Source organism: Nycticebus coucang, chromosome 18 (assembly GCF_027406575.1).
Source record: "Nycticebus coucang isolate mNycCou1 chromosome 18, mNycCou1.pri, whole genome shotgun sequence".
Classification (NCBI taxonomy): domain Eukaryota; kingdom Metazoa; phylum Chordata; class Mammalia; order Primates; family Lorisidae; genus Nycticebus; species Nycticebus coucang.
In genome coordinates, this window is record NC_069797.1 from 18,912,086 (window position 1) to 18,938,206 (window position 26,121).

Genomic DNA, 26,121 nt, shown 5'->3' on the forward strand with positions numbered 1-26,121 from the left:
AGTCTATAAAACCAGTGTATGGTGCCCCATGATCGCATTAATGTACACAGCTATGATTTAATAATTAAAAAAAAAAAGAGCCATTTCTTCTAAAAGCAAAATTCCAGCTGTGCACCTGGCTGGGCTTCCTTCCTTAATGCTTCTCCTCATCCTTGTCTAGAATCAACCCCCAGCTACTCCTGTCTCTCTGACCACTGTACAATATCCTACTTCCACCTATGGCTGGAGCAAGAGAACATTCTAGAAGGCCTGGTCTCAGGCACAGGGCCTTTCTGGGTGTTGTAGTCATTCAGGAAACCTTGTCCTCTCTCCTCAGGTACCGAATCCTCAATGCCACCGCCATCCCAGAAGGGCAGTTCATCGATAGCAAAAATGCTTCCGAGAAGCTCCTGAACTCCATTGATGTAGACCGGGAACAGTTCAAGTTTGGCCACACCAAGGTGAGAACAGGTGCAGATGGGACTCCCCAGGTAACCTGCAGCCTGCTGCAGGCTGCTTGTTAGCTGGTTGGAAAAGGGGTCTCTCTCCTCTTCTGGTCCACCTGGCCACCCTTGCCCAGCAGCCTGGGGAAAGGAGGCCGTGCATTTAGATACAGTGAGCTCTCCCTGGACTGGTTTGTAAGTGGCAAGGAGCATAGAGAAGGCCGAGCCCCACCATGGAGCAATAGAAGAATACACTGGGGAGGAGAGTGAGGCAGACACATCTGGGAATCGCTCCTAATCTGGCTACAGGTGTACTCTGTGGTTATCAGCTGTCTTTTCTTCATGTATAGGAGCTCAGTCAGAACCAGTTTGTATGAGTTGGTGGGGCCTGGCACAGACTTTAGGACTAGGCCCCTGCCCAGGAGGGGCCATTGAAGAGACCAGAGCCACGGAGAAGCGAGTCCCGGGAGCCGGATTGCTGCTGGTTCACACCTGGCGTTGTGGGCTGAAGGCCCGTGTGAGACGGGAACAGGCCCTGGGGGCCAGGTGCAACACCTGCTGAAGATAAAGCCAGGGCCCATCTCTCGTTTAATGCAGGTGTTTTTTAAAGCTGGGCTCCTGGGGCTTTTGGAAGAGATGAGAGATGAGAAGCTGGTGACACTGATGACGCGTACACAGGCCTTGTGCCGGGGCTACCTGATGCGGGTGGAGTTCAAGAAGATGATGGAGAGGAGGTGAAACAGATCCTCACCGCCAGCCTATCCTGGCCCCTCCCCCACTTAACAGCTGTGGTCGCTTCCTGCTGTTAGTCTTGGGATATCTATGTAGTGTTCATTCTGTCATTTAGTCATCCATTTAACCAAGATCTGCCGAGCGGTGTCCTGAGTTTGGGACACAGAGATGAGCCCTGCCACGAAGGAGCTCCTGGTGGGAGGCAGACATGTGCATGGCTAGTTTTAAAGCTTGTGCCAAGAACAGCATTAGAATTATATTCAGGGAATAGGGGACTGGTGAGAATAAGCCTCCATTCTGGTTGGGGACTGCTCTTGGTATGAAGGGATCCGCAAGAAGAAAGCCCTTTTTAAAAGAAGCTTTGTGTGGCCTAAGAAAGGATGGCTTGGCAGGGGAGAGGGGGGTGCTGTTTTGGAGGGAGTGCAGGGCAAGAAGCAGGCAGTGGAAGTCCCCACCTGTCCCCTCCAGAAGCCCAGACTGCATCCTCTAGTTGATGGGGGCCGAGGAAGGTGAGTGCAGAGAGGAGCAATTGAATCACTCTGGCTACTGGGAGGAAGGTGAACATAGGGCACGAGAGAGAGAAAACAGGACTACACTGCGGCAGATGGCAGATGGCCTAATAGGAGGTGACAAGGACCTGAAGTAGGGCATAGTCGATGGGTGAGAGGAGGGCAGAGATTGAGGAGAGTTTAAGAGTCTTGTTCTCTCAATAATTCATGAGAAGGAATAGCAGCATTGGGACTTTGGAAAGAGGGGGATTTGTGGGAGCCCCTGCTCCCTGACTCCCTGGTCCCCTGTGCAGCTCTAACATTGTCTGTGCCATAAAGACCTGTCAGTGTGTAGCAGTCAGGAATAACTCCCAGGCGTCCAGCTTGGCTAAAGAAATGGAAACCAGCAAGACAGAAATGAACAGCAGCCCAGCAAGGGCAAGAGAAGTGAGTTTTCAGATGCCAGTGAGCTAGGTGGACACAAAGCTGTGGAGGGAGGGGAGGAGAGACGATGTGAGTGACCCTGGGGTGTGGGCACCAGTCGGATCAGGACAACAGATCAACCCTATGAGAGCAAGAGACTGGGAGATGACCGAGGACACATCTTGGGTTTCCATCAGCACCTCAGCAGGAAGAGTGAGCCCTGTATAAAATAAAATGCAACAGGAGAAATGGAGTCAAAGGCAGAGGCAGTTTCCAAAAGGCAAGAGTTGAGCCAGCCACAGTGGCTCGTTCCTGTAGCCCCAACTACTCAGGAGGCAGGAGGATCACTTGAGTACAGGAGTTTGAGGATGCAGTGAGCTGCGATTGTGTCACTATGCTTCAGCCTGGGTGACGCAGACTCTATATCTAAAAAAATAAAAAATACCAGGTGAGCGTTGATGAATAAGCCAGATGTGGGAGAAAAGCCTAAACCCAGTAGGAATGAATCATTGCGTTGGTCATTAGGAGGCCACTGCTGTCATCAGACGGAGCGTCTCAGCAGCGTGGCAGAGGGGCAGCCAGGTGACGGCCCCATGTCCTCTCTTGCCACCCGACCTTATTTGCAGACTTGCTCTAGAGCCTCAGATCTGCAATGCTTGGCTGAGTCGCCATCCCCCCAGCCAGGAAGGATGAAGGTCCTGGGGCCCATGGGGATGGGGGAGGAGAAGGGGGAGAGAGGCCCTGCTGTGGTTTGTTAACCCGAGTCCTAACCGATGTTCAGGGACTCCATCTTCTGCATCCAGTACAACATCCGCTCTTTTATGAACGTCAAGCACTGGCCCTGGATGAATCTGTTCTTCAAAATTAAGCCCCTCCTGAAGAGCGCAGAGGCTGAGAAGGAGATGGCCACCATGAAGGAAGACTTTGAGAGGGCCAAGGAAGAGCTGGCCAGATCTGAGGCCCGCCAGAAGGAGCTGGAGGAGAAAATGGTCTCCCTGCTGAAGGAAAAGAATGACCTTCAGTTGCAGGTCCAGTCTGTAAGTACCTCCCACCTGAGAATGCAAAAACGCAAACTCTGAAAGACAGAAAAGGAGGAAGAACCTTGAGGGCCTCAGCAGGTGTCTGTCTATTCAAGAGACAGTGGTGCCACCCAGTGATCATATTGAGTATTGCAATGCTGTCCTGCAAATGAAAGGACAGGTGCCCACCATAGCCGGAGTAGGGTGTGCTCAAAACATTTCTTCAGTGTGAATCTGTGCTCTCCCTGAACTCTCCCTGTCTCCTACAGTGCAGTTAGATATATTTTGGTGTATGAGGATATGCATGTCTCATCAGAATTAAAATCTGCCATGAATGTACCAGGCCTTCTAAAGGGGTGAATTAAAATCTGCCATGAATGTATCAGGCCTCCTTATTCTTATCGATAAAAATAATTCATTATTTTAACCAAATTAAATAAGACAATTTGAAGGAGAAAGGGTAATTTTCTATAAACGGTTTACAATAATATGATTATAATCAAGAAGTATTTTAAAATATGTAATTTTTATCGAAAAAATATGAAACTATGAACAGAGTGCAACACTCTGGCAGGGTAATTGTCACATTTCACAGAGTTAAGGCATTTATACTTTTACCTTTTTAATAAACCCTCAAATGTTTTTACCTCTGGATTTATGTACAAAACATTTTCTACTTTCCTTTTCATCTTCCCAGTCAGTGTAGGACAGTCATTAGGAGCACCTCTCCAAGCATTGTGAACAAGAGAAGAAGTGTTGAGAACAGATAACTGAGTTTATATCCCAGATTCTCCACTTGGTAGTAACAAGTTCCTTCACCTCAGTTTTCTCATCTGTAAAATGGGCACAGGAATAGCACTCACGTCATATGGTTGTTGAAGAATCAGAGAGGTTAATACATGTAAAGTGTCTAGCCCAGTGTTTTTCAACTTTTTTATCTCACAGCACACTTGAACATGTACTGAAACTTCCATGGCACATTTAAATTACATTGATCAAAAAAAGAGTAAGAAAAATGATATATTTACTGTGCTTTGAACTTCTTTCAAAAATAATTGATGTTCTTTAAAAACTTTAGTGGCACACCTAAGATCCTCTCATGGCACACCAGTGTGCCACAGCACACAAGTTGAAAATTGCTGCTCTCACCCATAGCTCAGGTTTATAGATGTTCCCCTTACATTAGCCACTTGCTCTTGCCCGTGCCTTTCCATCCATTACCCTGCAATGTGCATCCAGTTCTTAAAATACTTTTTTAAGGGAAGGTATAAGCCCAGATTTAGTTTAAAAACAGAATAAGCTAATCTTGGTCTGTTGAAGAGACTCGCTACAGCACAGTCTTCTGCTCCTCACACTTTGCAATCACTGATTCTAGTGTATGTATTTTTAATTTTCTGTTTCGTGGCTCATGGAGCTAAGAAGACATAGGCAGCGCTTTTGCATTGAAAGTCAAAAGGTAGTGATGTTTTAAAAATATGAGTCAGCTTCAGATTCCCCAGTAAAAGGGTCCATTTTTCAGATGGTGGTGACAGAAAGAGTGAGACAGCCAGATGTACAAATTAGGCAAATTTCTAGAGGCTTTGTTCTTTGAACTTGTGATTCCGTGAACTCCTTCCTCTGAAATTACTTTAAGTGAGTTTCTATCAAGTGAATGAAAAAGAGCATAAGGGTGGTATGGAAGTGTGTGCACATGGATGCACACGTGTGTGTTCAGGAATCATTTCTTGGCTTAGGTCTATGGAATGGGCCTCTGGAGTAAGGTCTTTTCCTTCTAAGGTTCTCCAAGAGGCTGATCAAACTTACAATGATCTGGTTCTTTCAGGAAACAGAAAATCTCATGGATGCTGAGGAACGATGTGAAGGACTCATCAAAAGCAAGATCTTACTGGAAGCAAAAGTCAAGGAGCTAACTGAGAGATTGGAGGAAGAGGAAGAAACTAATTCTGATCTGCTTGCCAAAAAAAGGAATCTGGAGGATAAATGCTCCTCTCTCAAAAGAGACATCGATGACCTGGAGCTGACCCTGACAAAAGTTGAAAAGGAGAAGCATGCCACAGAGAACAAGGTGGGCGCCCCAAGAGGGCCCCCCAGTCTGGGGGCCAATTCTCACTCTCCCTGTGTAAGGAGAGGGAAGGCAGAGGCAGGAGGCCCTCACCCCCAACCCCCCGCCGTGTCTGCAAGTGAGAGGCAGGGACCAAGGAGAATGCGGTCAGGTCCCCTGCCTCCTGCCCCTGCCTTGGTCTCTTGCCCACAGGCTCCTCTCCATCCTCCCTGTTGTCCCACAAACTTCTAGTGTTTTTCTTGAGAGGAAGGACTGTTTGACATTCCTCTTTGTTTCTCATAGCCCAGGGATAGTAAACAGACGTGCCTGAAGGGGCCAGGCAGATAATGAAGAAGGCAGAAAACTGGGTCTACCAAAGATTACCAGGGAGGGGCGGGTATAGGGACCCTCATGCATTTTCAGCAAGGTATAGACTGACGTAGCCATCAGGACAGTCATTTGAAATCACTTGGTAAAATTAAGAATCCAGAGACTCTTACACCCAGCGATTCTGCTCCTGGATGTATAGACCAAGGAATTCTCCCACCAGTCCATAAGGAGATGGATCTACCAGGATCTTTGTAGCTCCATGGCTTTTGGGGAGGGCTGGAAGCCGTATCTAGGGTCCACCGCTGGGGAAATGGAGAGGTAAAATGTGCTAGGCACAGACCAGGGAGCACCATGCAGCCATTAGGAGCAGCAGGGCTGTGTACACTGGGCAGCAAAGATGAACATTAAATGCCTGGCACCTGTATAACACTCATACCACATTCGTGTAGATAAAAGCCACATGGGCACAACACAATTACACACATTTAGCAAAAATATGCAAAAAACGCATGCCATGATTCATTCCCTAATGGTTGCTCGTGAGGTGGGGTAAGGGATGAGGACTGCCATGTATAAGGTGACAATGGAGGTACTCAGAGGCACTCAGTTGACACTCAGAGGCAGTCTTGGATAGACAACTGGAAGTAATGGTAAGAGATGCTAGGGAGGAGTGGGGACTGTGGCCAACCAAGACTCAACTCCAGCCGACTACTGTCCTATGGGATTATGACTTCAACATTGCCAGAGCTCCTGGTCTTCCATGAGAAGCCAGAAATCCATACTTTTTGTGAACTCTCATTTTTTCCAGTGTCGATAACATTTCAAAACCTGTAAACAACTCTGTGAACTCAAGGAAGTGTATCTGTGGCCAGATTCAGCCCTCAGGTCAGGAGGTAGCAACCTCTGCTCTGGAAGGCTGCTGTGCACGGAAGAAGATTCTGAGTCCGGTGCTCTCATCCTGCTTCTTGACAACACAGACACACCCATTCTGGATTTTCTCATCTGGCACCTCATGCCTTCCCTGCCCCTTCCTACCTCACTTTAACCCCCAATCAGCCAACCCAGTAAGCAAATTTCCACAGATGTGTTATGCATGAATACAGATCGATGTGTTACTCTTCAGAACTAGCATTTTAACTGTGTCCTTTCCTGCAAAATTCATAGAACACCCTCTTTGAAAGAATAATCCCAATGGGAGATTTGAGACACTGTGATAGATGCTGTGATAGAGGAACATAAAGAATTGAGAGGTGTTGTCCATTCCGGGATGTAGAAATGCAGTAGCCAAAAAAGGAAAAGATAACGAAAAGAAGCAATAGCTTTCGTTGTTGGAATCTTCTGGTTTAATTGTTTCTGCATTAAATTGGTGTTGATATTCTCCCAGGTAAAAAATCTTTCTGAAGAAATGACGGCGCTTGAAGAAAACATTTCCAAATTGACCAAAGAAAAGAAATCTCTCCAGGAAGCCCATCAGCAAACACTGGATGATCTTCAAGTTGAAGAAGATAAAGTCAATGGTCTAATCAAAATCAATTCCAAGCTGGAACAGCAGACAGATGACGTGAGCATATTTTGCTACTAAGCTTCAACCCTTATTACCTGGGAAAACGTAGTCACGAGAGGGTCTCATTAGGACGCAGGGCTTGAGAGTTCAGACTCAGGAGTCAGAATCTCAGAGTTCAGATCTCAGCCCTACTCTGCCCCTGAACAAGTCTGGGACATACAGCAACCCTCAGGAAGCCTCCCTCTCCCTTGCGAGATGGGAATATGAGTAGCTCCATCTCAGAGAGATTCCATGGAAAGCCCAGCAGGTAGAAAGTTTTCAGTAAAACATTAGCTGCTGATATTATCATTAGTCTTAAGATCCACTTGAAGGTCATTTAAGTTTCAAAACCTCTGATCCTAATATGCAAAAATGCATATGCAAAATCACTGGTAAAATTAAGAGTCCAGATACTCTTTGACCCAGCAATCCTCCTCCTGAATGTATAGACCAAGGAATCCTCTCATGAGTCCATATGGAGATGCGTACAAGGACGTTTGTAGCTCCACTGCTTGTACGCGAGGGCTGGAGGCAGTATCTAATCCTGTTCTAGCATTATTTTCAACAGTTCCATTCCTGGCCATGAAAATGACTATGTCCCCTCACTATTGTTCTTGATGTAAGAGCCAGGCTTGGAGTTTTCAGGTTTTATTCATTATCGTGGCTAGAACTCTTCTAGATTAATTTTTCTGAGGCCAGAGTAGGTGTGCCCCTCCTCCACACCCCTTGCCCTGCACCGACATGTTCATGCACACGCATGTGTACACGCATGTGCACACGTGTGCACACATGAGAATTTCTTGCCTCAATCTTCCCATGGTTGCATAGTGCAAGGAGAGAGAATGTGATGGTTGCAACCTGGGCCTTCACGGTGCTGTGCATAGAAGCTCCATTTGTCCCTGTCTGTGCAAGGCCATGCACCAGACTTCTGCAGGACGCAGAACCTGGCCCAAGTGGGGATGGCTGAGCAAGGCACCAGCAGCTCTCTGGGGATCCAGCCCCCTGGGGAAGCCTTTATTGGAAGAGAGAAGAGAGGAGAGGGAGAGACCAAACTTGCTTCCTAGAGCCAGAGGCTTGCAGCCACACCTGTAGGAGTGCCTGAAAGGGGCAGGCTCGTTTTCCCGGGAGGGCCTCAACCTTTTCCCATGTGCCTTCCCAGCTGGAGGGCTGCTTAGAGCAGGAGAAGAAACTAAGGGCAGACCTGGAAAGAGTAAAGAGGAAGCTGGAAGGAGAGCTGAAAATGTCCCAGGAGGCCATTATGGATCTAGAAAATGACAAGCAGCAAGTGGAAGAGAAATTGAAGAAGTAGGTGTTTCATCTTCTCCCTCTGTGTCTAAGCCCAAAAGCCACTTCCCCCCAAATTAAAAGGCTTATGTTTCATGTTCTTTTTGTTTTCTTTTTAAATCTGTTTGCAGGAAGGAGTTTGAAATTAGTCAGTTACAAACCAAAATCGATGATGAACAAGTTCACAGTTTGCAGCTGCAAAAGAAGATTAAAGAATTACAGGTAAAGATGTCAGAACCTTTCTAGTCACGACCGTCCCTCTGCAAGTGTTGCTCTGTGCACTTTCTCCTTCTCTCTCCAGCTACCTCGTCCCTTCCACCAGAAGGGCTGGACAGAAGGTTCTGTCTTTTCCTTTATTTTATTATCATTTTTTTTTTGAAATTGATCTTTCAATTTTCTGAGTCACACATAAACACATTTCCCAGAAAAGACTCAAAACACTGCCAAAAAGTCTAAATATTATGGATAAGGGTGCTTTGACCACCATCCCTGAGTCCAGCACCCTCCCCATCTGCTCAGAAGTGGCTGCCAGTTTCAGCTGGACATGATTCCTTCTGGATCTTTCGTTGTGTATTTATGTGTACATTTAAGATCCAAAGAAAATAAATAACATACGCATCTATGCAAAGCGTTCTTCTTGTTTCTTTGTCCTTTTAGCATAAATGTTGCCATAATGAGAATATCAGTCTGCAGCTTGCTCTTTTTGTTCACGGCATGCTCTGCTGTGCTGTCTGTGGCAGGCTCAGATGGGAGTCCGCCTGCTTCACAGGCTTCAAGAGCATGTGCCCATCACAATCGACTATAGCAGCTGCCCCAACCTTTTCTGGCACCAGGGACTGGTTTCATGGAAGACAATACTTCCATGGACAAGGGAGGGGTAGTGGTTTCAGGATGATTCAAGCACATCACACCTCCACCTCAGATCACCAGACGTTAGGTTCTCACGAGGAGCATGCAACCTGGATCCCTCACACTCACACTTTACAGTAAGATTCCTGCTCCTGTGGGAATCTAGTGCCACCACTGATGTGACAGGAGGCAGGGCTTAGGCCATGATGTGAGCAAAGGGGAGCGGCTGTAAATAGTGATGAAGCTTCCTTCCCTCACCTCCCGCTGTGCAGCCTGATTCCTAACAGTCCACAGACTGGCATGGGTCTGCAGTCTGGGGTTTGAGGACCATAAGATGAGACTATTCCCCTATTAGTGGACACATAAGTGGTTTCTAAGTTCTTTCCATCAACTCAATGCTATAACATACTTTTCCCTCTGCTGCCTACCTCATCAGCCAGCCCCTCCTCAAGTGGGCTGCCTCCCCGCCACACCCACAGCAACATCCCTAATCCAGTGATCCTTTCAGGCCCGCACAGAGGAGCTGGAGGAAGAAATTGAAGCAGAACACACATTCAGAGCCAAGATTGAGAAGCAGCGCTCGGACCTGGCCAGGGAGCTGGAGGAGATCAGTGAGCGGTTGGAGGAAGCCAGCGGGGCCACGTCCGTGCAGATTGAGATGAACAAGAAGCGAGAGGCCGAGTTCCAGAAACTGCGCAGGGACCTGGAGGAGGCCACCCTGCAGCATGAAGCCACAGCGGCCACCCTGAGGAAGAAGCACGCAGACAGTGTGGCTGAGCTCGGGGAGCAGATCGACAACCTGCAGCGGGTCAAACAGAAGCTGGAGAAGGAGAAGAGCGAGCTGAAGATGGAGATCGATGACATGGCCAGCAATATCGAGACTATCTCTAAGTCCAAGGTACCAACCAGTCCTCCTGCTCTTGGCAGACTCAGGGCAGCCATTTTCTGCCTCCGATGCCCCCCAACCTCTATGCCTCCCCAAACACCCTGGGACCCACACAGATGAGCACCTTGAAGCTTAAACTTTGCCAGCTTCACAGTAAACCCTCCTCTGCACTAACCTCAAAGCAAAGCTTCCTCAGACAGCAACCTGACTGCCTGCTCCCAGACCTCAGCTGCCCTCCTGGCAGGGCGCTCTCAGCTGCACTATGCCACGGAGCTGGAGGAAGCAGTGGCCACCCCATTTGGGGGCTGTGTCCTCCCAAGGAGGGTTCCCCAGAAGATCAGGGTGCCTGTTGAGAACAGGGAGGGGGATGTGGGTCAGGGGACTCAGGTGGTCTCTGTGGGGCCTCTAGTTGTCCCTGCTCGAGGTCTGCATTCACTCTGTGCTTTCTCCTAATTTCTCCCTTTCCCCTTGACTGCAGTGCCTGGCTCCGGCTGGTCACTCCTTTCTCTTTTTTTCCTGTTTCCTCTTTTTTTTTTCTCTTTCTCCCTTTCTTGATTTTTTTTTTCTTTTCCTCTAAGAAGTTGAATCTGTCTGCATTCTTTCTCTCCCCCCCTTTCTGCCTCCCTCCTCTCTCTCCCTCTTCTCTCTCCTTGTCTCCCTGCTTTCCTTCTTTTTCTTCCTCTCTTTCCTTCCCCTCCTCTTCTTCCCTCCCTTTTTCCTCTGCTCTCCCTCTTCTCCTCTCTAACCCTCCCTCTCTCTCTCTCCCTTTTTCTGCTTCCCTCCTTTCTCCCCCCTTCCTCTCTCCCTGGTTCTCTCCTTCTTTCTTCTCTCTCCTTCCCTGCCTCTCTTCCCCTACCACCCTCTCACCTCCCTTCCTCCCTCCATCTCTTCTTCCTTCCCTTTCTCTCTCTCCGTCTCCCTCTCTTCTGAGCCCAGCTAGGTTGCAGGGTTGCCTGGACCAGAAGAACCTCCAGCATCACCCAGAAGCTGTGCCTATACCCACCCTCATTACAACTTCATTGTCTCCAGAATCACTTTATGTTCTCGCTTCTCAATTTTCAAATCCAGGGGGAAGAGCACATCATATTTTATGTCTTTATACTTTGCCAGTTGTTGTGTCCTTTGATTTTCATCCCTGCGAGCGGCCATCCCTTTTTAACTGCACCTCCCTTGATTCTGTCATGTTTCTATTTTGTCTTCGGAAAGAGACCATGGGCTCCATCAGGACCTCCTTGGAATCAATATCCCACATCTTCTTCTGCCTTCTCATACCTCCCAGTCTAAGGAAAACTATATGCTCACATTTCATTTTCTATTTTTATGGAAGGCGAGGAAGAGGGAGAGGTCTACCAAATACGTAAGGTTTCTGACCAAATTTCACAAAAATACCAGCCATCTAGAGGCTGGGATGGTGAGTCTCTCCAATACAAGCTCCACAATAGGGAACCCTTTGTGTTGTTGAATGAAACGCTCAGCGCTGTCCTCAGAACACAAGGCTTGAAAATAGTATTCACACAGCAACCAAATTAATTATGTTACAGGAGGGTCCCAGGGTTCCATTGAGTGGTATCTTCTCAAAGGTTTGTTTGCAAATCATTCAACACTTACCTACCAAGAGCTGATATTCCAGGCTATTGACATTGAGCAACAATCACATATTTATTTTAAAAAAGCAAATCTAAAATAATTACAATTTTTTAAACCAATCTCTATATGTTCTGTATTTTTATTTTTATTTTACCAGGCAAGAAGGTAAACTATCAGACTTTCCAGTTCAATACTGGACACTAGGAATTCATTTCCCCATTCACGTTGACTTTTGTATTTTAAAGAGTAACATAGAAAGAATGTGCCGGACTGTGGAAGACCAATTCAATGAAGTCAAAGCCAAAGACGACCAACAGACACAGCTAATCCATGATCTGAACATGCAGAAAGCAAGATTGCAGACCCAAAATGGTGAGGACGGGCAGGACTCAGGGGGCTGGCCGGGGCATGGGAGAGGGCAGCCAGCCACATGGAAGTGGGGACCCCCTCTGTTTGTAGGGGAGCTGAGCCACCAAGTTGAAGAGAAGGAGTCTCTGATTTCACAGCTCACCAAAACCAAGCAGGCCCTCACCCAGCAGCTTGAGGAGGTTAAGAGGCAACTGGAAGAAGAGACCAAGGTAAGATGCCTCTTTGGGGGATGGCAGAGTCGGACGGAACCTGAGAAGCCAGGCAGTCTCTCATGACTGCCTCACCCACAGAGCTGGCGGGATACAGTGCTGTGTCAAGTCTGAAGCTTCTCCCCTCTGCCTTGTAGCATTGTAGAAACCTGGTTTTAAGATCAAAGACATTGGCACTGGATCCCCTTCCTTAGGGCTAGAAAAGCCCTACCAGGGTGCTCCATCTCCTGGGCTCCTCTCCCCCACAGGGTGGTCTGATAAACTGTCCCCTTACCAGCATCACCTTATCCATTCTACCCAGAGACTCATCCCAGCCACTTGACATGCCCCCTTCTTTTGTCATTGCTCTTTGTGTGTCACCTCCTGTAATACTTGGTTTTAAGTTCCCCCTCTCCAAAAATACTGCATGGTTTAGGGGTACCTTCAGGACATTTGCATAAACATGATCATCATCTTGGCCGGGCATAGTAGCTCACACCTGTAATCCTAGTACTCTGGGAGGCCAAGGGAGGAGGATCCCTTGCACTCAGGAGTTTGAGACCAGCCTAAGCAAGAGCGAGACCCGTCTCTACTAAAAGTAGGAAAACTGGCCAGGTGTTGTGGTGGGTGCCTGTAGCGCTAGCTACTTGGGAGACTGAAGCAGGATGATTGCTTGATCCCAGGAGTTTGAGGTTGCTGTGAGCTATGATGACAGCACTGCACTCTAGCCAGGGCAACAGGGGGAGACCCTACGTCTAAAACAAAAAATCATCTTGTTCTTAACTTCAACATCTAGATATTTGTATTTATAATGCATATCTCCCCATTGATCTGTAAGCTCCTGGAGGGCAAGAATAACTTTTACTATAGGTAGCACACAGTAGGTACAATGCTCAGTAGAACAGGAGATGCTTAGTAAATGCTGCCCAAGGGTGCTCAGCATAATCCAGGAGTCCACAAAGCTGCATAACCTTCCCGGTTTCCGTGTGCTGGCTAAGACTTAAACAGCATGGTTTTTTGGCATTTTCCCAAGCTCCGTCTTTCTCTTCTGAATAGTAGCAGGTACCCTAGTTGTCTCCCACTTTTCTGTTCCGTGGTAGGGGTCTTTTTTTGGTGGACTAGAGGGGGGTGGAGCGTCAAGAACCAGCACCTGAATAAGCCATGAGAAAGTCCACTCCAGGGAATGAGGCTGTCCTTTGGTCAGGACACAGAAGCAGCTGAGTTTTCCTTCTAGGGCAAAGTTTTGTTATTTATTTGCATTATTAAACAATGAAAATGTACAAATCACAGCACTGAGTTCACAGAACTCCGCCTTTGATGGTGGAACCAGAGGGTGTTTTGTGACCATTAAAGTCAGAGCTGAAAGGTTGCCCTGTCCAGATGGGAGGGAGGGAGTGACAGAGGCCTCTCAGCAAGTCCTCCTTAGCTTGGGAACCAGAGAGAGAGAGGGGTGTGGCAACAGTTAAGCTTGCACCAGTGGTCCCCAGTGTAGGGACACAGCCCACTGGTGACACCAAAAGATGCTTTCGGGTTTTCCCTGGTCACAGTACCCCATACTATTGCATCAAGTAGCAAGAAAATTATTCTCTTTTTGATGCTGATTACATCAGAGAAGAGGTCTCAACTTGGATCACACCTCCCTAGCATTTGCTTATTTATCTTATTAAAAAATAGAGGGTTGGCCTCAGGCACAGAGCCACAGTGGGCCACAGTGCCCAGCTAGACAGTGGTGCCAGTGTCTATTTCTCTTGCATTTATTCTGCGACTACCTTCTGTTTATGGAGAATGTCAGTGGTGTTCCAGTTACTGTCCTGTAACAGCTCTTTTTTTTATTAAATACGTTTCAATGTAATTAAGACACCAACTCAAAAAAAATTAAGACAGATGATATGCTGATATGGCAAAATTTGCATAGGCAGCATGGGACTGATTCAAGTTGGGGAAAATCTATTTAAATAAAAATATCTGGCTCGGTGCCCATAGCACAGTGGTTATGGTGCCAGCCACCTACCCCAAGGCTGGCAGGTCGAACCCAGCCCAAGCCTGCCAAACAACAATGACAACTACAACAACAAAAAAAATAGCCGGGTGTTGTGGCAGGCGCCTGTAGTCCCAGGCGAGGCAAGAGAATCGCTTAAGCCCAAGAGTCTGAGGTTGCTGTGAGCTGTGATGCCACGACACTCTACCAAGGGCCACATAGTGAGACTCTAACTCAAAAACAAACAAACAAAAAAACCTGAGTCTGGAAAAGAGTGAAATGTTTTTGCAATTTGTCACCACTATAATTCCCAGGCCAAGAATGCCCTGGCACATGCCCTGCAGTCCTCCCGCCACGACTGTGACCTGCTGCGGGAACAGTATGAGGAGGAGCAGGAATCCAAGGCTGAGCTACAGAGGGCAATGTCCAAGGCCAACAGTGAGGTTGCCCAGTGGAGGACCAAATACGAGACGGACGCCATCCAGCGCACAGAGGAGCTGGAGGAGGCCAAGTATGGACTTAAAGTGGTGGTACAGGACACAAGCTACGGGCCAGAGGTGTCTTCCCACTTGGAAAACCTCTCCCACATCCCACTCCAAACTTTCATGGTTTCTTTTTTTTCTTTTCCTTTTTTTCTTTTTTCTGAGACAGAGTCTCACTATGTTGCCCTCGGTACGGTGCCTTGGTGTCACAGCCCGCAGTAACCTCAAACTCTTGGGCTTAAGCGATTCTCTTGCCTCAGCCTCCCAAGTAGCTGGACTACAGGTGCCCACCACAACGCCTGGCTATGTTTTGGTTGTAGTTGTCATTGTTTGGCAGGCCCGGGCTGGATTTGAACCCGCCAGTTCTAGTGTATGTGGCTGGCACCCTAGCCATTAAGCTACAGGCGCCAAGCCGCCTTCGTGGTTTCTTAAGCATTCAGATTGTGCCCCCTCCTCTCTGGGGGTCTCCTATACCGCCCCCTGGGGAACTGTTTATTCCACCTGACTCCTTTGGGGTCTCCTGGGGACCCGCTTTGCCACCCAGCATTTTGGGATTCTTCAAGGGTACTTGGACCCTCTCTCATCAAATTATACGTTTTAGTCCTTATTAAACAGCAATCCCTTCTAGACTATTAATTTCTCTTCCCATGTGATAGTGAACTTCTAGAACATCCCACTTTTGCCAAGAAAAAAAAAAATCTGGTTCTCTTAGGAAAAAGCTGGCCCAGAGGCTCCAGGAAGCAGAGGAAAACACAGAGGCAGCAAACTCCAAGTGCGCTTCTTTAGAGAAGACCAAGCAGAGACTTCAGGGAGAGGTGGATGATCTGATGCTGGATTTGGAGCGGTCCAACACGGCCTGCGCCGCCCTAGACAAGAAGCAGAGGAACTTTGATAAGGTCCTTCCCCACCTGCTTGCTGGTGATGGTGATGAAGGCAACAGCCTTGTTTTCACACCTAGATGTGGGACATACACACGCATTCCAGGAGGGCCTCAGCTAGAGCATCAGTTCCCAGTTTGGGGGATTTAGGGTGTTTCTGTACTTTTGTGACAGTCCCTCCAAAGGGAATTTCATTTTCAGTTAAAGCTAAAGTATCACAAGAATGGAAAACAAATATCCAATGTACTCAATACTACTATGATGATCTAATACCCGCTCACATAAGAGAAAAACTCAATTCAATTCAAGTTGGGGGGAGGGAGAATAGGCAATAGGGATGGAGAGGAAAGAGGGGGATTTGTGTGCTCCTATTTAATGGGCACAATGTAAGGGTATATAGCACATCTTCTGGGTGCGGGCCACAACTATAAGAGGGACTCTACCTAACAGATGCAAATATTGTAATCTAGTTTGTACTCTCACATTAACCTGAAATTAAAAAAAAGAAAGATAATTCAAGTTACATTGTGATCATAACACTTTTAAAAACCCAACAGAGCACCTGTTGGAAGCTCAGAGTTTGGAGCCCCTCATTTAGAACGGGGCCTCTCTTCTTTCTTCAGTCCCCAGGGATGAGAGGGTAAAACCTTGGGGTTACTGTCCACCTTTGTTTGAATGGACTCTCCCAAGTCCTCAGGCCCTTTCTGCCTCTCACACATCCTTTTGTCATCTCCCAGGTCCTTGCAGAGTGGAAACAAAAGCTGGATGAAAGTCAAGCTGAGTTGGAAGCTGCTCAGAAAGAGTCCAGGTCACTCAGTACTGAAATCTTCAAGATGAAGAACGCCTACGAAGAAGTGGTGGATCAGTTAGAGACGCTGCGGCGGGAGAACAAAAATCTGCAAGGTGAGCTCGCTGTGGGCACAGGGGTGCAACAGTCCCCACCCCACCCCAAAATGCCCTCCCCACGTGGCCACAGCCACTGCCACCAAACGCCCCCTCCTTCCCACTATCCCACAAAACCCTCACTCATCGTGCCTCATGGGTACCCAGTTTTCCCCAAGACCCAAACTGAAGGGAAAGCAGAGAAGTAGCTCAGCCTCATCTTGGAGAGCTGAAGGCACAGTTGCTAAGGTCAGGAGATCCTTCAGAGAGTCTTTCTCCAGGTGGTGGCTTTGTATTCTTGGGACTTCAGATCAACAAAATTAGATGACTAGACCTGATGCTTTCTTTTTTTTTAAATAATTTTTTTTAAGACAGAGTCCCACTTTGTTGCCCTTGGTAGGGTGCCGTGGCATCAGAGCTCACAGCAACCTCAAACTCTTGGGCTTAAGTGATTCTTTTGCCTCAGCCTCCCTCAGCTGGGACTATAGGTGCCCACCATAATGCCTGGCTTTTTTTTTTAAGAGACGAGGTCTTGCTCTTGCTCAGGCTGGTCTTGAACTCCTGAGCTCAAGCAATCCACCCACCTCAGCTTCCCAGAATGCTAAGATTATAGGCGTGAGCCACCATGCCCAGCCTCAAAATAAACTCTTTATTTTAAATTGTTATGGATAAATACTAGTTGTTCATATTTGTGATGTTTTGATACAAGCAGACAATGTACGTGTATAATGACCAAATCAGAGACATGGGGGTGTCTGTCACCTTAAGCATTTATCATTTCTTAGTGTTAAGAACATTCTAATTCTACTCTTTTAATTATTTTAAAATATTCAATAGATTGTTGTCCCAGACCAAAAGAGTATAATTTTATGCATTTTCCCCCATAATTGCTCTCTCTGGTCTTCTGTACAATTGTTCTGCACATGGCACTTTATGGAGTTTGAGGTTTATAAAGTGTCCTGCACTTCCCCGTCTTGCCGATCCCTCATCTAAATGGCTTCCCTGTAGTCTCTCCCATAGAAATGTCATGAATGAATCACCCAGTCCTTAAGCTGGAGGCAAAAAATGCCTTCACTGTAAACTGGGGCCTGTTGGTGCAGCCTAAATCAAGCCTGTCCTTTGCAGAAGAGATCTCTGACTTAACGGAGCAGATTGCAGAAACCGGCCAGAACCTCCAGGAAGTGGAGAAGACCAAGAAACAAGTGGAACAAGAAAAGTCAGATCTCCAGGTTGCCTTAGAAGAAATAGAGGCAAGTGTCTGGGATATGACAATTAGATCTCAGGAGGACAGGAAATGGAAAGAGGCTTTCTTTGACCACCCCATGGGGCCCTTTCTTCCAGGAGACCATGAGTCTCCACTAGGAATAACACCAGCCATCCTGGGGCTGATGCACGTGTGCCCTGCTACTTTACCTTCCAGCTGTCCTCTGGCACACTTCTCCTTTTGAAATAAACAAATATGTTCATTATATCCTCAATGTCTTCCCCTCAGGAGGCACAAAATCAGTCACCTGATATTCTGAGAGCTAGTTAGAACCCCCCCCCCCAGTGCATGTTTAACACAGGGTTGCACGTGATTGTCTTTGGCCATCCAGAATCCTGTACACTATGATCAAAACCGGCCCAGAGTCTCCTGGTGTAATCACCAGTGTGGCTGGTGCAGGATGATTGGTTGAAATGTTTCTAGGGAAATTCGAATGAATGCAGGATAACAAGAGAGCAATTACCCTGTCATTTAAGAGAACAGACACCTCCAATAAAATTTTCATTAATTCTATATAAAAGTTGCTCTCTCTCAAGACATGATTATTTGTTAATAACAGATACAAAGTTTTAGGACAAGTTTTACTACTGTTAGGGATATTTGGGAGCCATATACCCAGACCGCTTTAAGTATTCTCTTCATCTGTAAAGTGGGTGTAAGAATACCTATGCAAGAAGGTGCCCTCTCACAGCACTCATAATTGTTCCTTTGCTTTTGTCAGGGTGCCTTGGAACATGAGGAGAGCAAAATCTTGCGTGTCCAGCTAGAGCTGAACCAGGTGAAATCTGAGCTTGACCAAAAGGTCACTGAGAAGGATGAAGAAATTGAGCAGCTAAAAAGGAACAGCCAGCGGGCAGCAGAGGCCATGCAGAGTGTGCTGGATGCTGAAATCCGCAGCCGGAATGATGCCCTAAGGGTGAAGAAGAAGATGGAGGGAGATCTCAATGAGCTGGAGATTCAGCTGGGCCATTCCAACCGCCAGCTGACAGAGACCCAGAAGCACCTGCGCATGGTCCAGGGCCAGCTCAAGGTGAGCATAGGTGCCTCCATGCACCTGGATGGGCCTGTAACCTACCAGATGGGCCCACAGCCTGCCCAGGGGCTCTGGTCTCACTCCTGGTCTCCCCTGAAGGATTCCCAACTGCACCTGGATGATGCCCTGAGGAACAATGAGGACCTCAAGGAGCAACTGGCCATTGTGGAGCGCAGAAACGGCCTCCTTCTGGAGGAGCTTGAGGAGATGAAGGTGGCCTTGGAGCAGACAGAGAGGACCCGCAGGCTGTCGGAGCAGGAACTGCTGGACGCCAGTGACCGTGTGCAGTTGCTGCACTCCCAGGTGTGTCTGCCCTCACTCTCCTCTGGGCCCACCCTGTGGGCAGATAGAGCCTCCCACATCCCCAGGTGCTTCACTCTACTCAGGGTCCCCTTGTCCATGGACAGGAGCACCCATTTCATCCCAGACTAGCGCTCAAGACCAAGTTTTCTTAAGCTTGGTTCTTGAAATGATGTTGATTCTTTTTTTTTTTTTTGAGACAGTCTTACTCTGTAACCCTCAGTAGAGTGCCCTGGCATCATAGCTCAAAGCAACCTCAAACTCCCAGGCTCAAGCAATCCTCTTATCTCAACTTCTTGAGTAGCTGGGACTATAAGGCACCTGCCACCATGCCCAGCTAGTCTGTTTATTTTTAGTAGAGATGGGGATCTCACTCTTGCTCAGGGTGGTCTTGAACTCCTAAGCTCAACCAATCCACCTATCTCAGCCTCCCAAAGTGCTAGAATTATAGACTCCTGGCCTAAATAACATTGATTCTTGATTAGCAGATTTCTGAAATTTCTTTTATCTGAAGGTAAAAATAAAATGTCTTACATATGATGGAGAAATAAGAGCAAAAACAAAGTATTTATTTTTGCATAAAAGTCCTGGGGAAGTCTTCACAGGAAAAATTACTATTTAAACTGAAATCTTAGAATATTAGCATTTGTATTTTAAGATAATTTAGAAAAGTTTTTAAAGTCCCCTGTTTGAAAATATAGAAAAGACAAACACATAAAAAAAGTTAATCATATTATTAACATCTTCAAGGCTCTCATTTTTAGGTCCTTGTGAATTATATACATTTTATTTTTTTTGTAAAAATGGGATCCATGTTTTGCAATCTATTGTTTTCATTTAACAACATGTCATAACCATATTTCTATATCTTTAAACAGTCTTCTAGGATATAGTTTTTAATGACAGAAAAGCCAGCTATTATAATCATATCTTATGACACTTTTATTTAATCAGTCATTAATGGTTGGTTATGTTAGAATGTTCCCAATAAAAATTTTTACTATTAGAAAGACTGTTGTGATGAACTTCCCCATAACTAAATTTTTATATGCATCTATGATTACTATTGTCTTAATATTTCTAGAAGTAAATTTTTGTAAGTAAAACTTCAAGGTCAAAATGGTAAAGACATATGTAATACATTGTAAATTATTCCTTAACAATGTTGTCCTAATTTTCATTCCCATTAGGAAAATATGTGAGAGCTCTTTTCTATAAATTCTCAAATATCAAGTTGTTATTTTATAAATCTGTGCCAATTTTATTGTTGAAATCTTCCTCACTGGGTTTTTATTATTATTTTTTATTACTAAGGAAGAATGTTTTACCAGAATTGTTTGCAATTTGTATTTTTTTTTCTGGTGTGTTCTACTTATTTGTACTTTTTGCCCTCTTTTTTTTTATTGATTTGTTTTACTTATATCTTAAAGAAGGGATTTTTTTGTATATGTATTCAATGTTGCAAACATTTTCTGGTTTATCACCCTTGCAATTCTTTTTTTTTTTTTCTGTGTTAACTCCATCTTTTTTTTATTGTTCAATCATAGCTGTGTACATTAGTGCAATCGCCTGTACCCCTTCTAAGATGCACCATAGATGTGGCCCCACCCATTACCCTCCCTTCACCAAAACCTCCCCCCTCCCTTCCCCTTCCTTGGCCCTTCCCCCATAGTCTTGTGCTATAGTTGGGTTATAGTCTTCATGTGAAAGCTATAATTTAGCTTCATAGTAGGGCTGAGTACATTGGATACTTTTTCTTCCATTCCTGAGATACTTTGCTAAGAAGAATATGTTCCAGCTCCATCCATGTAAACATGAAAGAGGTAAAGTCTCCATCTTTGTTTAAGGCTGCATAGTATTCCATGGTATACATGTACCACAATTTGCTAGTCCATTCATGGGTCAATGGGCACTTGGACTTCTTCCACGACTTAGCAATTATGAATTGGGCTGCAATAAACATTCTGGTACAGATGTCTTTGTTATATTGTGACTTTTGGTCTTCTGGGTATAAACCTAGTAAAGGAATTATAGGATCAAATGGCAGGTCTATTTTTAGGTCTCTAAGTATTCTCCAAACATCCTTCCAGAAGGAACGTATTAGTGTGCATTCCCACCAGCAGTGTAGAAGTGTGCCCTTTCCTCCACATCCACGCCAACATTTCTGGTTTTGGGATTTTGTTATGTGGGCTACTCTTACTGGGGTTAGGTGATATCTCAGAGTAGTTTTGATTTGCATTTCTCTGATGATTAAAGATGATGAGCTTTTTTTCATGTGTTTGTAGATTGTGCGTTGGTCTTCTTTAGAGAAGTTTCTCTTCAAGTCCCTTGACCACCCTGAGATGGGGTCACGTGTTCTTTTCTTGTTAATACTTTTGAGTTCTCTGTGGATTCTGGTTATTAGACCTTTATCGGAGGTATAACCTGCAAATATTTTCTCCCATTCTGAGGGCTGTCTGCTTGCTTTACTTACTATGTTCTTGGCTGTGCAGAAGCTTTTTAGTTTGATCAGGTCCCAGTAGTGTATTTTTGATACTGCTTCAATTGCCTGGGGAGTCCTCCTCATAAAATATTCACCCAGGCCAATTCCTTCAAGAGTTTTCCCTGCACTTTCTTCAAGTATTTTTATAGTTTCATGTCTTAAGTTTAAATCTTTTATCCAGTGAAAGTCTATCTTAGTTAATGGTGAAAGGTGTGGGTCCACTTTCAGTCTTCTGCAGGTTGCCAGCCAGTTCACCCAGCACCATTTGTTAAATAAGGACTCTTTTCCCCACTGAATGTTTTTAATTGGCTTGTCAAAGATCAAATAACGGTAAGTAGCTGGATCCATCTCTTGGTTCTCTATTCTGTTCCAGACATCTACTTCTCTGCTTTTGTGCCAGTACCATGCTGTTTTGATCACTATGGATTTATAGTACAGTCTCAGATCTGGTAGCGTGATTCCTCTTGCTTTGTTTTTATTGCTCAGTAATGTTTTGGCTATTTGAGGTTTTTTCTGATTCCATATAAAAAGAAGTATTATTTTTTCAAGATCTTTAAAGTATGACAATGGAGCTTTAATAGGAATTGCATTAAAATTATGTATTGCTTTGGGTAGTATGGACATTTTAACAATGTTGATTCTTCCCAGCCATGAGCATGGTATGTTTTTCCATCTGTTAACATCTTCGGCTATTTCTTTTCTTAGAGTTTCATAGTTCTCTTTGTAGAGATCTTTCACGTCCTTTGTTTGGTGTACTCCCAAATATTTCATCTTCTTTGGCACTACCGTGAAAGGAATAGAGTCCTTGACTGTTTGTTCGGCTTGGTTATTGTTGGTATATATAAAGGCTATAGATTTATGGGTGTTGATTTTGTAGCCTGAGACATTGCTATATTCCTTGATCACTTCTAAAAGTTTTGTAGTAGAATCCCTTAGAGTTTTCCAGATATATGATCATATCATCTGCGAAGAGTGAAAGTTTGATCTCTTCTGACCCTATGTGGATTCTATGTGGATACCCTTGATCACCTTTTCTTCCCTAATTGCAATGGCTAAAACTTCCATTACAATGTTAAAGAGCAATGGAGACAATGGACAACCTTGCCTGGTTCTTGACCTAAGTGGAAATGATTTCAATTTAACTCCATTCAATACAATATTGGCTGTGGCTTTGCTGTAGATGGCCTCTATTAGTTTAAGAAATATCCCTTCTATACCAATTTTCTTAAGTGCTCTGATCATGAAGGGATGCTGGATATTATCAAAAGCTTTTTCTGCATCAATTGAAAGAATCGTATGGTCTTTATTTTTAAGTTTTTTTATGTGTTGAATTACATTTATAGATTTACATATATTGAACCAGCTTTGAGACCCTGGGATAAATCCGCCTTGGTCATGGTGTTTAATTTTTTTGATGTGTTGCTGGATTCTGTTTTTTAGGATCTTATTGAGTATTTTAGCATCAATATTCATTAGTGATATTGGTCTATAATTTTCTTTTCTTGTTGGGTCTTTCCCTGGTTTGGGGATCAAGGTGATGTTTGCTTCGTAGAATGTGCTGGGTAATATTCCTTCTTTTTCTATATTTTGGAAGAGGTTTAGTAGTATAGGTACTAGTTCTTCTTTACATGTTTGCTAGAATTCTGACGTAAAGCCATCTGGTCCTGGACTTTTCTTTTTAGGGAGATTTTGTATAGTTGATGCTATTTCAGAACTTGATATAGGCCTGTTCAACATTTCCACTTCATTCTGGCTAAGTCTTGGTAGGTGGGTGCTTCCAGGTATTGGTCGATTTCTTTCAGATTTTCATATTTGTGAGAGTAGAGTTTCTTGTAGTATTCGTTAAGGATTTTTTTGAATTTCTGAGGGGTCTGTTGTTATTTCATTGTTACCATTTCTGATTGATGAAATTAGAGATTTTACTCTATTTTTCCTCTTTAGGTTGGCCAAAGGTTTATCTATTTTATTGATCTTTTCAAAAAACCAGCTTTTGGATTTATTGATCTGTTGTATAATTCTTTTGTTTTCAATTTCATTTAATTCTGCTCTGATTTTGGTTATTTCTTTTCTTCTGCTGCATTTAGGGTTGAAGTGTTCTTCTTTCTCCAATTGCTTGAGATGTTCCATTAAGTTATTGACTTCCTCTCTTTCCATTTTCTTGAGGAAGGCTTGCAGTGCTATAAATTTCCCTCTGAGGACTGCCTTTGCAGTATCCCAGAGGTTCTGGTAATTTGTGTCTTGATTGTTGTTTTGTTCCAAAAATATGCTGATTTCCTTCTTAATCTCGTCTATAACCCATCTATCCTTCAGCATAAGGTTGTTTAGCTTCCATGTTTTTGTATGGGTATGCAGGTTCCTGTTGTTATTGAGTTCAACTTTTATTCCATGATGGTCTGAGAAGATGCAAGGAATAATTTCTAATTTTTTATATTTGCTGAGGTTAGATTTGTGGCCTAGGATGTGGTCAACTTTGGAGTATGTTCCATGAGCTGATGAGAAGAATGTGTATTCAGTTTTTTTGGGATGAAATGTTCTGTAGATGTCTGTTAAGTCCAGATGTTGAATGGTTGAGTTTAAATCTAAAATTTCTTTGCTTAGCTTCTTTTTGGAGGATCTATCCAGGACTGCTAAAGTGGTGTTAAAATCTCCAACTACTATGGAAGTGGAGGAAATGGAATTGCTCATGTCTGTTAGAGTTTCTCTTATAAATTGAGGCGCGTTGTGGTTGGGTGCATAAATATTAATAATTGAGATCTCATCATATTGAGTATTATCTTTAACAAATATGAAGTGTCCATCCTTATCCTTAATTATTTTGGTTGGTTTAAAGCCTGTTGCGTCTGCGAACAGGATTGCAATGCCTGCTTTTTTCTGCTTTCCTTTTGCCTGGAATATAGATGACCATCCCTTCACCTTGAGTCTATATCTGTCTTTTAATGTAAGATGTGATTCTTGGATGCAGCAGATATCTGGCTTGAGTTTTTGTATCCAGTCCGCCAACCTATGCCTCTTTAGAGGATAATTTAAACCATTCACATTAATTGAGAGTATTGATAAGCCTTTCGAGAGACCGGTGGACATTTTTAATCCTTTTGTGACTGTGGAAGTTGGAATTTGATCAAAAATTTTGGGGGTGGGTTTACTTTTGTGGTGGAGAATTATGCTGTTCTTTATGGAGGATAGGTCTAAGAATGTCCTGGAGAGCTGGTTTAGTTGTCGCAAATTTCTTCAACATGTGAATGTCGTTGAAGTATTTAATTTCTCCGTCATAAATGAAGCTCAGTTTAGCTGGGTACAGGATCCTGGGTTGAAAGTTATTTTGTTTTAGGAGATTAAAAGTCGATGACCATCCTCTTCTAGCTTGAAAGGTTTCAGCAGAGAGGTCTGCAGTTATTCTGATATTCTTCCCCTTGTAGGTAATGGTTTTCTTTCGTCTGGCAGCTTTCAGAATTTTCTCCTTCATACTAACTTTAGTGAAATTGATTATGATGTGTCTGGGGGATGTCTTATTTGGGTTGAGTCGTGCTGGAGTTCTGAAACTGTCTGCTATCTGAATTTTGGAATCTCTTGGCATGTCTGGAAAGTTCTCCTTCATAATCTCATGGAGAAGAGACTCTGTGCCTTGTGAAGCCACTTTGTCACTTTCAGGGATCCCTATAAGACGAATATTAGTTTTCTTCAAATTATCCAAGAGCTCTCTGAGAGAGTAGTCTGTTTTTGCTCTCCATTTCTCTTCTTCTTTGAGGGTTTGGGAGCATTCAAAAGCTTTGTCTTCAATGTCAGAAATCCTTTTTTCTTCTTGCTCCATTCTGTTACTGAGGGATTCTACTGTGTTTCTTAGATCTTTGAGGGATGCAACTTCTTGTCTCAATGTGTCAAAGTCTTTGGTCATTTGGTCTTTGAATCCCTTGAATTCTTGACATAACTTTCGGAATCCTAATTCGATCTTATTTGCTATCCAGATCCTGAATTCAATTTCTGACATCTCAGCTATTTGTTTGGGCATGGGGTCTTGTGCTGTTTCTGCCCCATTGATCCTTGGGGGAGTTGATCTACTCTGATTATTCATATTGCCAGGGTTTTTCTGTTGATTTCACCTCATGATTGTTTTTCACCGTTGCCTCTGGCTGTCCTAAGAGTTGGGGAGGTGTCTCTCCAAGATTAGACCCCAGCGGGATCACTCTATTGTTGCTGGATCTTTGTAGGGAGTGACCCTGTGTAGTTCCTCTGGGGCTGCTCTAGCTAGGGAGTTCTGGTTGTGGAAGCAGCTCCGGTTTGTGACACACCTGGATTCAGCAACAGGGCTGGGGGTGGTACGCACAGTTCTGGGAGTGCCAGGCGCACAGTGACTTTGGCACAGAGAGCCCAAGGCTCCAGCAGTCTCTGGCCAGGAGAAGAGCTCTGCGCAGAGGCAGGGAGGGCTCCAAAGGGCATGCAGCTACCAGAGTCCCTGTCCAGATGAACGGGCTAGTGTGGAAGCTGAGAGGACACAGGAGGGAGGACGCAGGGTTGCGTTGCTCCCGCAGTTCCTGGTCAGGGAATGTGGAGGCCCGGTGGGTACGGGTCACTGGTGGAGGGTTGCTGCACAGCTCTTATGGAGGTCTGGGTGGCACCAAGCCCAGGAGTTTGAGGTTGCTGTGAGCTGTGACGTCACGGCACTC

The 26,121-nt window shown here is 45.0% G+C and overlaps 1 protein-coding gene across 2 annotated transcripts in view; it reads left to right on the top strand.

The window, feature by feature from the left end:
* Nucleotides 1-26,121, top strand: part of LOC128570448 (myosin-13) — a 69,649-nt gene that overhangs the window by 36,669 nt on the left and 6,859 nt on the right. For both annotated transcript variants that reach the window (XM_053569603.1, XM_053569602.1), the window contains exons 20-35: nt 317-440; nt 1,020-1,156; nt 2,847-3,102; nt 4,907-5,149; nt 6,840-7,016; nt 8,158-8,303; nt 8,414-8,504; nt 9,640-10,029; nt 11,850-11,976; nt 12,064-12,182; nt 14,454-14,650; nt 15,334-15,517; nt 16,237-16,402; nt 17,507-17,631; nt 18,367-18,675; nt 18,778-18,981. In XM_053569603.1, the coding sequence (XP_053425578.1) occupies nt 317-440; nt 1,020-1,156; nt 2,847-3,102; nt 4,907-5,149; nt 6,840-7,016; nt 8,158-8,303; nt 8,414-8,504; nt 9,640-10,029; nt 11,850-11,976; nt 12,064-12,182; nt 14,454-14,650; nt 15,334-15,517; nt 16,237-16,402; nt 17,507-17,631; nt 18,367-18,675; nt 18,778-18,981 (2,995 nt within the window). The remainder of the gene's footprint in view (nt 1-316; nt 441-1,019; nt 1,157-2,846; nt 3,103-4,906; nt 5,150-6,839; nt 7,017-8,157; nt 8,304-8,413; nt 8,505-9,639; nt 10,030-11,849; nt 11,977-12,063; nt 12,183-14,453; nt 14,651-15,333; nt 15,518-16,236; nt 16,403-17,506; nt 17,632-18,366; nt 18,676-18,777; nt 18,982-26,121) is intronic.